The sequence below is a fragment of the Eschrichtius robustus genome, chromosome 9, assembly GCF_028021215.1.
Source record: "Eschrichtius robustus isolate mEscRob2 chromosome 9, mEscRob2.pri, whole genome shotgun sequence".
NCBI classification, from domain to species: Eukaryota; Metazoa; Chordata; class Mammalia; order Artiodactyla; family Eschrichtiidae; genus Eschrichtius; species Eschrichtius robustus.
Window position 1 is genome coordinate 59,782,651 of NC_090832.1, and position 13,621 is coordinate 59,796,271.

A 13,621-nucleotide genomic window follows, 5' to 3' on the forward strand; every position below is an offset into this window, starting at 1 on the left:
CATTGTATATATGTACCACAACTTCTTTATCCATTCGTCTGTCGATGGGCATTTAGGTTGCTTCCATGACCTGGCTATTGTAAATAGTGCTGCAATAAACATTGGGGTGCATGTGTATTTTTGAATTATGGTTTTCTCTGGGTATATGCCCAGTAGTGGGATTGCTGGATCATATGGTAATTCTATTTTTAGTTTTTTAAGGAACCTCCATACTGTTCTCCATAGTGGCTGTATCAGTTTACATTCCCACCAACAGTGCAAGAGGGTTCCCTTTTCTCCACACCCTCTCCAGCATTTGTTGTTTGTAGATTTTCTGATGATGCCCATTCTAACTGGTGTGAGGTGATACCTCATTGTAGTTTTGATTTGCATTTCTCTAATAATTAGTGATGTTGAGTATCTTTTCAAGTGCTTCTTGGCCATCTGTATGTCTTCTTTGGAGAAACGTCTATTTAGGTCTTCTGCCCATTTTTGGACTGGGTTGTTTGTTCTTTAATATTGAGCTGCATGAGCTGTTTATATATTTTGGAGATTAATCCTTTGTTTGTTGATTCGTTTGCAAATATTTTCTCCCATTCTAAGGGTTGTCTTTTCGTCTTGTTTATGGTTTCCTTTGCTGTGCAAAAGCTTTGAAGTTTCATTAGGTCCCATTTGTTTACTTTTGTTTTTATTTCCATTACTCTAGGAGGTGGATCAAAAAAGATCTTGCTGTGGTTTATGTCAGAGTGTTCTTCCTATGTTTTCCTCTAAGAGTTTTATAGTGTCCAGTCTTACATTTAGGTCTCTAATCCATTTTGAGTTTATTTTTGTGTATGGTGTTAGGGAGCGTTCCAATTTCATTCTTTTACATGTAGCTGTCCAATTTTCCCAGCACCACTTATTGAAGAGACTGTCTTTTCTCCATTGTATATCCTTGCCTCCTTTGTCATAGATTAGTTGACCATAGGTGCGTGGGTTTAATCTCTGGGCTTTCTATCTTGTTCCATTGATCTATGTTTCTGTTTTTGTGCCAGTACCATATTGTCTTGATTACTCTAGCTTTATAGTATAGTCTGGAGTCAGGGAGTCTGATTCCTCCAGCTCTGTTTTTTTCCCTCAAGACTGCTTTGGCTATTCGGGGTCTTTTGTGTCTCCATACAAATTTTAAGATTTTTTGTTCTAGTTCCATAAAAAATGCCATTGGTAATTTGATAGGGATTGCACTGAATCTGTAGATTGCTTTGGGTAGTATAGTCATTTTCACAATATTGATTCTTCCAATCCAGGAACATGGTGTATCTCTCCATCTGTTGGTATCATCTTTAATTTCTTTCATCAGTGTCTTATAGTTTTCTGCATATAGGTCTTTTGTCTCCCTAGGTAGGTTTATTCCTAGGTATTTTATTCTTTTTGTTGCAATGGTAAATGGGAGTGTTTCCTTAATTTCTCTTTCAGATTTTTCATCATTAGTGTATAGGAATGCAAGAGATTTCTGTGCATTAATTTTGTATCCTGCAACGTTACCAGATTCATTGATTAGCTCTAGTAGTTTTCTGGTGGCATCTTTAGGATGCTCTACGTATAGTATCATGTCATCTGCAAACAGTGACAGTTTTACTACTTCTTCTCCAATTTGTATTCCTTTTATTTCTTTTTCTTCTCTGATTGCCGTGGCTAGGACTTCCAAAACTATGTTGAATAATAGTGGCGAGAGTGGACATCCTTGTCTTGTTCCTGATCTTAGAGGAAATGCTTTCAGTTTTTCACCATTGAGAATGATGTTTGCTGTGGGTTTGTCATATATGGCCTTTATTATGTTGAGGTAGGTTCCCTCTATGCCCACTTTCTGGGAGTTTTTATCATAAATGGGTGTTGAATTTTGTCAAAAACTTTTTCTGCATCTATTGAGATGATCATATGGTTTTTATTCTTCAATTTGTTAATATGGTGTATCACATGGATTGATTTGCGTAAATTGAAGAATCCTTGCATCCCTGGGATAAATCCCACTTGATCATGGTGTATGATCCTTTTAATGTGTTGTTGGATTTTGTTTGCTAGTATTTTGTTGAGGATTTTTGCATCTATATTTATCAGTGATATTGGTCTGTAATTTTCTTTTTTTGTAGTATCTTTGTCTGGTTTTGGTATCAGGGTGATGGTGGCCTCATAGAATGCGTTTGGGAGTGTTCCTTCCTCTGCAATTTTTTGGAAGGGTTTGAGAAGGATGGGTGTTAGCACTTCTCTAAATGTTTGATAGAATTCACCTGTGAAGCCATCTGGTCCTGGACTTTTGTTTGTTGGAAGATTTTTAATCACAGTTTCAATTTCATTACTTGTGATTGGTCTGTTCATATTTTCTATTTCTTCCTGCTTCAGTCTTGGAAGGTTATACCTTTCTAAGAATTTGTCCATTTCTTCCAGGTTGTCCATTTTATTGGCATAGAGTTGCTTGTAGTAGTCTCTTAGGATGCTTTGTATTTCTGCAGTGTCTGTTGTAACTTCTCCTTTTTCATTTCTCATTTTATTGATTTGAGTCCTCTCCCTCTTTTTCTTGATGAGTCTGGCTAATGGTTTATCAATTTTGTTTATTTTCTCAAAGAACCAGCTTTTAGTTTTATTGATCTTTGCTATTGTTTTCTTTGTTTCTATTTCATTTATTTCTGCTCTGATCTTTATGATTTCTTTCCTTCTGCTAACTTTGGGTTTTGTTTGTTCTTCTTTCTCTGGTTCCTTTAGGTGTAAGGTTAGATTGATTATTTGAGATTTTTCTTGTTTCTTGAGGTAGGCTTGTATAGCTATAAACTTCCCTCTTAGAACTGCTTTTGCTGCATCCCATAGGTTTTGGATCGTCGTGTTTTCATTGTCATTTGTCTCTAGGTATTTTTTGGTTTCCTCTTTGATCTCTTCAGTGATCTCTTGGTTATTTAGCAACGTATTGTTTAGCCTCCATGTGTTTGTGTTTTTTATGTTTTTTTTTCCCTGTAATTCATTTCTAATCTCATAGCGTTGTGATCAGAAAAGATGCTTGATATTATTTCAATTTTCTTAAATTTACTGAGGCTTGATTTGTGACCCAATATGTGATCTATCCTGGAGAATGTTCCGTGCGCACTTGAGAAGAAGGTGTAATCTGTTTTTGGGTGGAATGTCCTATAGATATCAATTAAATCTATCTGGTCTATTGTGTCATTTAAGGCTTCTGTTTCCTTATTTATTTTCATTTTGGATGATCTGTCCATTCGTGTAAGGGAGGTGTTAAAGTCCCCCACTATTATTGTGTTACTGTCAATTTCCTCTTTTACAGCTGTTAGCAGTTGCCTTATGTATTGAGGTGTTCCTATGTTGGGTGCATATATATTTATAGTTGTTATATCTTCTTCTTGGATTGATCCCTTGATCATTATGTAGTGTCCTTCCTTGTCTCTTGTAACATTCTTTATTTTAAAGTCTGTTTTATCTGATATGAGTATTGCTACTCCAGCTTTCTTTTGATTTCCATTTGCACGGAATATCTTTTTCCATCCCGTCACTTTCAGTCGTATGTGTACCTAGGTCTGAAGTGGGTCTCTTGTAGACAGCATATATATGCGTCTTGTTTTTGTATCCATTCAGCAAGCCTGTGTCTTTTGGTTGGAGCATTTAATCCATTCACGTTTAAGGTAATTATCGATATTTATGTTCCTATGACCATTTTCTGAATTGTTTTGGGTTTCTTTTTGTACGTCCTTTTCTTCTCTTGTGTTTCCCACTTAGAGAAGTTCCTTTAGCATTTGTTGTAGAGCTGGTTTGGTGGTGCTGAATTCTCTTAGCTTTTGCTTGTCTGTAAAGCTTTTGATTTCTCCATCGAATCTGAATGAGATCCTTGCCGGGTAGAGTAATCTTGGTTGTAGGTTCTTCCCTTTCATCACTTTAAGTATATCATGCCACTCCCTTCTAGCTTGTAGAGTTTCTGCTGAGAAATCAGCTGTTAACCTTATGGGAGTTCCCTTGTATGTTATTTGTTGTTCTTCCCTTGCTGCTTTCAATAATTTTTCTTTGTCTTTAATTTTTGCCAGTTTGATTACTATGTGTCTCGACGTGTTTCTCCTTGGGTGTATCCTGTATGGGACTCGCTGTGCTTCCTGGACTTGGGTGGCTATTTCCTTTCCCATGTTAGGGAAGTTTTCGACTATAATCTCTTCAGATATTTTCTCAGGTCCTTTCTCTCTCTCTTCTCCTTCTGGGACCCCTATAATGCGAATGTTTTGCCTCCATCTCTTAGGCTGTCTTCATTTCTTTTCATTCTTTTTTCTTTATTCTGTTCCGCAGCAGTGAGTTCCACCATTCTGTCTTTCAGGTCACTTATCTGTTCTTCTGCCTCAGTTATTCTGCTGTTGATTCCTTCTAGTGTAGTTTTCATTTCAGTTATTGTATTGTTCATCTCTGTTTGTTTGTTCTTTAATCCTTCTAGGTCTTAGTTAAACATTTCTTGCATCTTCTCTATCTTTGCCTCCATTGTTTTTCCGAGGTCCTGGATCATCCTCTCTATCCTTATTCTGAATTCTTTTTCTGGAAGGTTGCCTATCTCCACTTCATTTAGTTGTTTTTCTAGGGTTTTATCTTGTTCCTTCATCTGGTACATAGCCCTCTGCCTTTTCATCTGTCTGTCTTTCTGTGAATGTGGTTTTTGTTCCACAGGCTGCAGGATTGTAGTTCTTCTTGCTTCTGCTGTCTGCCCTCTGGTGGATGAGGCTATCTAAGAGGCTTATGCAAGTTTCCTGATGGGAGGGACTGGTGGTGGGTAGAGCTCGTGTTGCTCTGGTGGGCAGAGCTCAGTAAAACTTTAATCCGCTTGACTGCTGATGGGTGGGGTGAGTTCCCTCCCTGTTGGTTGTTTGGCCTGAGGCAACCCAACACTGGAGCCTACCTGGGCTCTTTGGTGGGGCTAATGGCAGACTCTGGGAGGGCTCACGCCAAGGAGTACTTCCCAGAACTTCTGCTGCCAATATCCTTGTCCTCAGGATGAGAAACAGCCACTCCCCGCCTCTGCAGGAGACCCTCCAACACTAGCAGGTAGGTCTGGTTCGGTCTCCTATGGGGTCACTGCTCCTTCCCCTGGGTCCCGATGCGCACAGTACTTTGTGTGTGCCCTCCAAGAGTGGAGTCTCTGTTTCCCCCAGTTCTGTCGAAGTCCTGCAACAAATCCCAGTAGCCTTCAACGTCTGATTCTCTAGGAATTCCTCCTCCCGTTGCCAGACCCCCAGGTTGGGAAGCCTGACGTGGGGCTCAGAACCTTCACTCCATTGGGTGGACTTCTGTGGTATAAGTGTTCTCCAGTTTGTGAGTCACCCACCCAGTGGTTATGGGATTTGATTTTACTGTGATTGTGCCTGTCCTACCATCTCATTGTGGCTTCTCCTTTGTCTTTGGATGTGGGGTATCTTTTTTGGTGAGTTCCAGTGTCTTCCTGTCGATGATTGTCCAGCAGCTAGTTGTGATTCTGGTGTTCTTGCAAGAGGGAGTGAGAGCCCGTCCTTCTACTCTGCCATCTTGGTTCCAATCTCGCAATCCTCCCTTTCTTGAGCAAGGGTTAAATTAGCCTTTTACATGTTAAGACTGAACAATCGTGATTTATTTAACATTTTGAATATAGAAGCTAAAAATAGGTATTGTGAGGTTACGAGGTTAGGAAACAGAAGCTGGGCTTTCCCCTAACTTCTGATGTTCTATTTATTTGCTGTTTTTTTTTCTATACACCACCCTCCCACACCACCTCCACCATCTTTTTGTTTCGGAATTTTTCTAAGCTACAGACAAGTTAAAAGAATAATACAACGAACATCCGTATGCCCTTCACCTTGTTTCACCAATTGTTAACAAGTTGCCTTCTTTCCTTTATTTCTCTTTATATATACTTTTATGAACAATTTTTTTGATGCAACATTTGAACATAAGCTGTAAGAATCATGACGCTTCACCCCTCAATTCTTCAGTGTGCATCTTCAAAAAAGAAGGACATTCTTCTACAAATCTACTTGTAAAGGGAAATACTCGGATTTTTCCTCCCTGTGTAGGGAAAACCAGTTCCTTCCTACTGCGTGTTTCTCCCCATGAGTATCCTTTACTACTCACATGAAACACTTCATTTCTGACACTTTCGGTCAGATGTGTGGAGGCTTTTCCCCGCACCAAGTGATTCACTGACACCAGCTGGACATCCTACAGTTTAATTCAATTCTGACGCTACCCAGAGATAGTGTCAGATCCCACAGCTTAAGGACTCAGTCCCACAAGACTGCCCCCCCCAGACCCCCAGATGCTAGTTGCAAGCCCAGATTGTCACCTGTGCTTCTGACCAACCGACTGTAGATCAGAGGTTCTAAGACCCTTCCTTAGGTCTGATTAATTTGCTAGAGCAGCTCACAGAACTCAGGGAAACGATTACTTACATTTACCAGTTTATTAGAGGATATGATAAAAGATACAGATGAACAGCCAGATGAAGAGTGAGGTTTGGGAGGGTCCTGAGTGTAGGAGCTTCTGTCCCCGTGGAGTTGAGGGTGTCACCCTCCCAGTGTGAATGTGTTCACCAACCTGGAAGCTCTCCAAACCCGATACTTTGGGGGTTTTGTGGAGGCTTCCTCCTGTAGACATGATCAGTTAATAACTCCATGTCCAACCCCTCTCTCCTCTCTGGAGGATGGGGGAGGGGTTTGAAAATGCTAAGCTTCTAATTGTGACTTGGTCTTTCTGGTGACCGGCTCATCCAGGAGCCCACTCAGAGTCACCTCCTTAGAGCAAAAGGTGCTCCTAGTGCTCTTAGCACTTAGGAATTTATAAGGGCTTTAGGAGCTCTGTGCTGGGAACCAGGGGCAGAGACTAATGCCTCTATTTCTTATTCACAATAGCGGTTGCATGAATTTTTTTCAACGTGTTATAATCCACAAAAGTTGCTCAAATTATCTCAAATTTAGCCAGTGGGAGACCTTTCAAGATGGTTCCAGAGGTGCAGTGAATGTAATGGATATAAATTTAGCTGAAAAGTTGGGGGCACTGTGGCCAGTGTAGCATGTCAGTTTCCCAAGACTCTGGGATTTCTTTTAAGGCCTCAAGTTCTCCATTTGGAAATGGTGATGGTGATGTTAATACTTCTGATGAAGGCACTCTGTCAAACACTTGGTGTGCATTTTCTCATTTAATTCAAGCAACTGTTTTTATCCCCATTATATAGATGGGCCCAGGGGGGATTAAGGGAGACCAGGGAGGTCCAAGGTCACAGATTGACTAAATGAGGGAAGCAGATCTTTAAACCCAAAGCCTATTGCTTTCACTGCTGTGCTAATAATGTAGTGTAAGTGTAGATGCATTCAACTCATCTAGGACAGACTTGCAGGGGGAAACATCAGCTTGGAAAAGAGGTAAAGAGGATTTACCTCTTCATCTTTCTTCTCCAAATTACTTTCAGAAACTACTCTTGGTGGGCCAGTCAGACTCCAATTGCTTAGATAAAAATAGACCAGGAGTTCTTTAGTATATTTAAGGAAGTTAAGGAAAATTAAGTATTATTTTAAAATTATATATATTTATTTAAAAAGTAATATAACCACATTCAGAAAAATTGAAATTCATGGAAAAAGATCACCTGCCTCTCACACATAGTTTTGACAACTACTTTGGACATTTTTGTGTTTCTTTTTAAAAATATTTTTTGAATTCATCTAATTTTTAGATATACTCATATTATCTCTAAAATGTTGTCTCCTGCTTTTTTTATCCGGTAAGCAAAAAAAAAATTTTGATGATGAAAACCTACTAGAACTTTCATTCCCATAAGAGTTCATCACTGATTTTTATTATCCCAATTAAAAAAAATGGTCTAGATAAAAATGTACCAAGTCCTCAGGGAAGGAATGGACTAGAGGAAGGGCAGATGTAGAAACAGTAATTCTGAAAGGGGAGGGGAATATACACTGCACAGTGGAAGCATGGAGGAACGGCAGATAATGGTTGTGCCTTGAGGAAATGGTTCACCAACAAGGTGAAATTTGAACTGAATTTTTTAGGATGGATAGGACTTGCAGAGGCTGGGCAAAGGGATTCCTGCACAAGGTACAGGAGTGTACAAAGTCAGAGAGATGGCAGGACTTTGACTTGGTTAGGGGTGGGCAGTTGGAATTCAGGAAATCAGAGGCACTGGCAGCAGGGAGGCTGGGCAGGTGGGTGGCGACTAGATGGTATGGGCCTAGACCGCTTTGTGAAGGGGGTTAGACTAGACCTATTAAAGCCGTTGGGTAATTTTGAGCAGCAGAGGTCCTGCATCTCATTTGCACTACAGACAGTTCCCTCTGATGTCAGTGTGCAGGATAGAATCCATCTGTGAACGACAAGAGTCTAGAAGGGGATGTGGAAGGAGGATATGGGTGGTATCAAGAGCAATCTGAAGCAGATACTATGTTATATGGTAAATTCACATCTTTAGTGGACAAATTTTAAAAATGTCAGATGTACTAGCAACTTTTAAAACTTGACATTTCTCAACATCAGGAGTAATGTCTAGGGCTGCCATGTATAGTTGTGCAGGTTGTTCACTGCACAACAGTGCCTGGACAAGGAGTGGGGGCAAAATCTGGACCCACCTCTTGCCAAGCTGTGAATCCTGGCATGGACTGTATCCACCCAGAGGAGGCTCTGTTTTCCAAATTGCACAAAAACAATATGGCTAGCAGCAGCCCCAATAACTCCCTTATCCAGGCTTAGGCCTAGAATGAATTTCTTTAGAATAATCAATGAGATAAGAGATCAAGACACCAAGAGTCAGAGAACAGTTAAAGTCCCCATTGTTCTCTACCAAATTCATTGTGTGTATCAATAGTTCATTCCTTTTTATGAACTATTGCTGAGTAGTATTCCATGGTAAGGTTATACCAGAATTTGTTTATTCATTTACCTCTTGATGAGCATTTGATTTTTTTTTCCTGTTTTTGACAATTGCAAATAAAGCTTCTATGAACATTTGTGTACAAGTCTTTGCATGGACATATGCTTTCTTTTCTCTTGGGTAAATACCTAGGCGTGAAATGGCTGGATTGAGTGGCAGGTGTGTACTTCACTTTTTAAGAAACTGTCACATAGTTTCAAAGTGGCTGTGCCGTTTTACTTTCCCACCAGCAATATTTGAGAGTTCAGTTTCCTCCACGGGAACCAACACTTGCTATTAGCCCACAGTATCTGAACTATCGACTTGTATGAAGTATGAGGAAGAGTTGGTAATAATCTGATTAATTTAGTCTGTGTAGACCACCCAAAAATGGATTCAGATTTAAAAATCAACTTTGGGTTCTACACAATCCAAATTTACTGGGAAAAGGGATTGAGTAAATGCAATCATTACCACAGAATCCCCTCCATCAGTGTGGTTAAGATCTTTTAATATAGTGAGAAGATGTTACTCTGTCATTCTCAGTGTCTGTGAAGTGTGTGACTCCACCTCCACCTCCCCACCCAACCCCATTCTGGGATCAGAATCCCCTCTGAGACACTGTGAGCTTCTAGTGTGGGTGTGAATCAAAGGGAGCTTGTCAAAAACACAGATTTCTGGGCACTTTTCCCTGGATTCTGACCCAGTGATCTGGGTGGGGGCCCAGCAATCTGCATTTTCACAGGCACTGGAGTTGAGTCTGTTGGACACCCTTTGTTACACCTAACTTATAATTTCTGGGACCACTTGTTTGCAGTGTAGTGGTATTAAGCATTTTCAAGTGTAAGCTACTGGGTTTCAAGTGAGGTTTTTGATCAGTAGCCTGGTCAGTACAAGCCTCCTCATGGCTTATTTTTACTTTTTGCATTTTTGGGTTGTTCACATATTATAACTAGACTGACTCTTACCAGGATCAGGGTCATTTCAACACTTCCCTTCCTCCCTGCTGTTTTTTTTTGTTTGTTTTTTAAACAGTAAGCCAGAACCCATGATAAAATCTATGGGAGTAAAGTAATATTTTCATGTGAGACAAATCTTTTTTTTTAAGAGTAACTACTTATTCCCTTAAGAGTTTATATGCTGAGTTCATTCACTTGAATAGTGCAGTCACTATCAAATATGCCATTGGAATATTTGTTTCTGTTAATCATACAGTGAAGTTTAAATAAAACATTGCTTTTCTCTTTTTAAAATTTACTTTGCTTAGAACTATTTTGGTGGAAAGCTCTCTGCTCAAGGGAAAATGCCTTGGATTGAATATAATCATGAAAAAGTTTCTGGGACAGAATTCATAATTGACTTTCTGGAAGAGAAACTTGGAGTGAATTTAAACAAAAACCTTGGTCCTCATGAAAGAGCCATCTCCAGGGCAGTGACTAAGATGGTGGAGGAGCATTTCTATTGGTGAGTCCCCGCGGGCGCCTGGGTGGGTGTCCAGGGCCTGTCCCTATCATTTGGAGTAAGCTAAGTTGTTTCACTTTTCAGACACTCCCCCCCGCCTTTTCCAAAGTGTTCTACATTCTGACTGACTTAGGGGTCAAAGTTACGACTGTTAAGTTTCTAGGTATCTAGAACAGGGTTGACATTTTCTGTGGAGGCCCAGCTAGTGCATATTTTAGGCTTTTCGAGCCATATGTGTCTGTGGCAGCTACTTAACTCTGCAGTTTTCGTGCAAAAGCAGCCACAGATTGTACACACATGAATAAGTGTGACTGTTTCAGTAAAACAACAAAAGCACTGAAATTTGAATTTCATTTAATACGAAATACTATTCTTTTGATTTTTTTTCCTCAACCATTTACAAATATGAAAACTTCTTAGCCCATGGGCTATATAGTTGGCTGACCCCTGATGTTAAGTCACTGAGGTGAGGGAAATATTTCAGTAGACTGGGCTTTTTACCAGTACAAACTGCTGAATTAAAGTGATAGTACATCAGATACCCAGAGGAGGGAACAGAAGACTAAGGCAGGACAGAAGTCTCAGGTGACATAAATTAAGCAAGCTTTGGCAGAGTATTGTCAGTTTTCCTTGGATGACAAGAGCTTCTCTATGATCCAGAAGTAAAGCATACTACTGTTTTCTGAGCAACTTTGCCCTGATTGGCTGACTGCTAGCCTGTACTTTGCTCTGATTGGCTGACTCCTATCCTGTGCCTTGCCTTGATTGGCTGACTCCTAGCCCGTATTCCCTGAGTCCGAAGCATAACACACACTGTGTGGATGAGGTAGGTAGGTGCCCCTGTGCTGCACCTGGCGTGCTGGCTGTGACATCGCCCGAGTTAAACAGACTTGGTTCTTCTTGCTTTACAAGCTCATTGATATGTGGGTTTCTTCTTTTTCTTTCATCCGTCTTCTGGAGTTTTAGCATCTTTCTATACACTCCAATAGATAAGAGATGTTTTCTCCCTGATTTCTGCACTTTATCTTGTTCCAAAGATTTAATAAAGAATTGCTGAGCCCACTTTTTTTGGCATTAATTGTTACTCCTGGGTTATTGCTCATCGAGTAGCTTTTACCTCTTCCACCAAGAAATTCACTCACTGTAGGGTTGATTGTAGAAGGTTTTTTGCCATCACATTCCTATTTCATCCATTCAGCTCTCTTTCTAAATGGAAAACTTGTCTCTTGGATTTTGTGACCGTCTGTTTTTCTTTTTCTTTTTCCACTTTCAGTTCTTGCTCACTTTATTCCAGGGCTGACCTGAAGCACCACTTTCTTCCCCTTCTCACTGCAGAGGGTGGGAGGAAGGAGGGAACCAGACAGAGAGTGGAGTCAGGGGTGCAGATCAGCCTGGGAGTGATCACAGACTCCGTGTGCCCAGAATGAACTCGGGTCTGTTCCTTATAATACCTGTGGAGAACTGCTGGCCCTCCTCTCTCAAAGAGTACAGGGGTTGCAGTATGGACCAAAATGCACGAGTGCAGGTGACATGCTTAGTCTCAGGGAAAAGCCTTTGAGGGGCAGAGTCGTCTCACCTGCTTGCCAGGTTCGAGTCCCCGCTTTGCAGCGATCAGGGAAATGAAGAACCAGCACAGGCACCCAAACCCTCGGTGCCTTCCCTTGCTGAGGCCCCCGTCAAAGTGCTACATTGTTTAATGGATGGGCCCGTTAATGTGGAGAGCTAGCACTTTGTCAGCTGCCTGAAAAGCCGAAAACCTTACATTTAAGTTGATATTTTTCTACACTCTTTGTTTTCTGTAGTGGTTCATAAAATTTATATTCCAGTTAGAAAGACTTTGATCCAGCTAGAGTCCCAAGTACCACCCATCACTGCTTCTTGCTCTGGGTATTAGTGACGTTTTATATATGTTTACTCTCGGTAGAAGTTCATCTCCTGCTCTTCCCTTCCCTTCTCTTCCTAATGAGAGGGTCCCTGCTAACGAGATGGGGTGTGGTGGGGAGGGGTGGGAGGGAGAGTTGGGAGGTGGTACCCTGGTGGGGAAGAATCTTAATTTTACAGACTACAAACCCCCAAGTGCTTGGGAAGTTGCTTAGGTCGTTTGTAGTTTCTTCTCTTTTTTTAATTAAAAAAATACTTTTTTTGGGTTAGCTACTGTTTCTCATTTGTGTCTCAAGGGTTAATTTGAGGAACAGATAGTGAAGGTGGGAGGTCAGGTCTTGACTGAGATATAAATATCCAGTGAACTTTCAAAAAAAAAAAATCCGAATTCCTCCAATTTCTTTTAGTCTCTAGTAGCGGAAGGAAAAACAAACTTTCTCTGTTTCATAAACTTTCCAAACCTTTAGCCAACTCCTTGCTTTGGGGAGATCCTGAACAGGCTTTCCTGAGAGCTCTAAATCCCAGGGGAGAAAAGACACTACCCCCACCCCCCCAGCCCCACACTGCCCGTGCAACCCATGGTAAGAAAATGTGTACCTGTGGAAACCGGGGGCCAGCATAGGGAACTGACCACAATATGTAGGAAAACATTACAAGTATGAGCTTTCCATGAGAGCTTGTTAAATTCTGACCATCAGTGTGCTCTAAGGTTGTGTTTGTACTTACAGAAGTGGAAGAGATGGAATCAATTGACTCAGTTGATTCAATTATATGGAGTTTTCAGATATGTTTATTTTGGTCTGAAACCTTAAGAATACTCCACTTCACATATGATTTTCTGAAAAGCAAAGACATTGGAAGGCTGTCATTATATAACATCACATAATTCTGAAGCTCTGAGTTAGGTCTGTTCAAATAAGCACACTCAGCTATAAAGTGGTTTTTCCTGAACTTGAAATCCATACGCTTGCATTATACAGCTATTATTGAAGATGAGGGAGATGGGTTTTCATTCCCTTTGTTCCACTGGATGCTCAAGTTAGATCTAATGCAGGGAAGCCGGTGTAAAGCGAAGTCTGATTACTGGAACGAAATTGAGTTTCGGTAACAGGAGCTATAGCTGCTTCTGTGCGACATACTGCCCCCTTGTGGACACTACTGAGTGTCTTGAGCGTCTTCCAACCCCATAGGGAAGCGTGCAGAGCACCGTTGTCAAACTATCTATAGCCATAACAGTTTTACCCGTCAAAATATAAGGGTTAGAATAGAGGATTCAAATTCATTTTTAGGTTGGCCATAATTTTTAAATTTTGATTTTGGCTTTTGGTGAATGGGAGAGATGGGATGCTTTAATAAAATGACTTACCCAAGATCTCCTTCTCTAAAAGCCAAGGAGACACT

General features: G+C 40.7%; 1 protein-coding gene across 5 annotated transcripts in view; it reads left to right on the forward strand.

The window, feature by feature from the left end:
- FAXC (failed axon connections homolog, metaxin like GST domain containing) overlaps nt 1–13,621 on the forward strand; it is a 73,802-nt gene that overhangs the window by 12,288 nt on the left and 47,893 nt on the right. For all 5 annotated transcript variants that reach the window (XM_068551424.1, XM_068551422.1, XM_068551420.1 and 2 more), the window contains one exon: nt 10,146–10,342. In XM_068551424.1, coding sequence (XP_068407525.1) covers nt 10,146–10,342 — 197 coding nt within the window. The remainder of the gene's footprint in view (nt 1–10,145; nt 10,343–13,621) is intronic.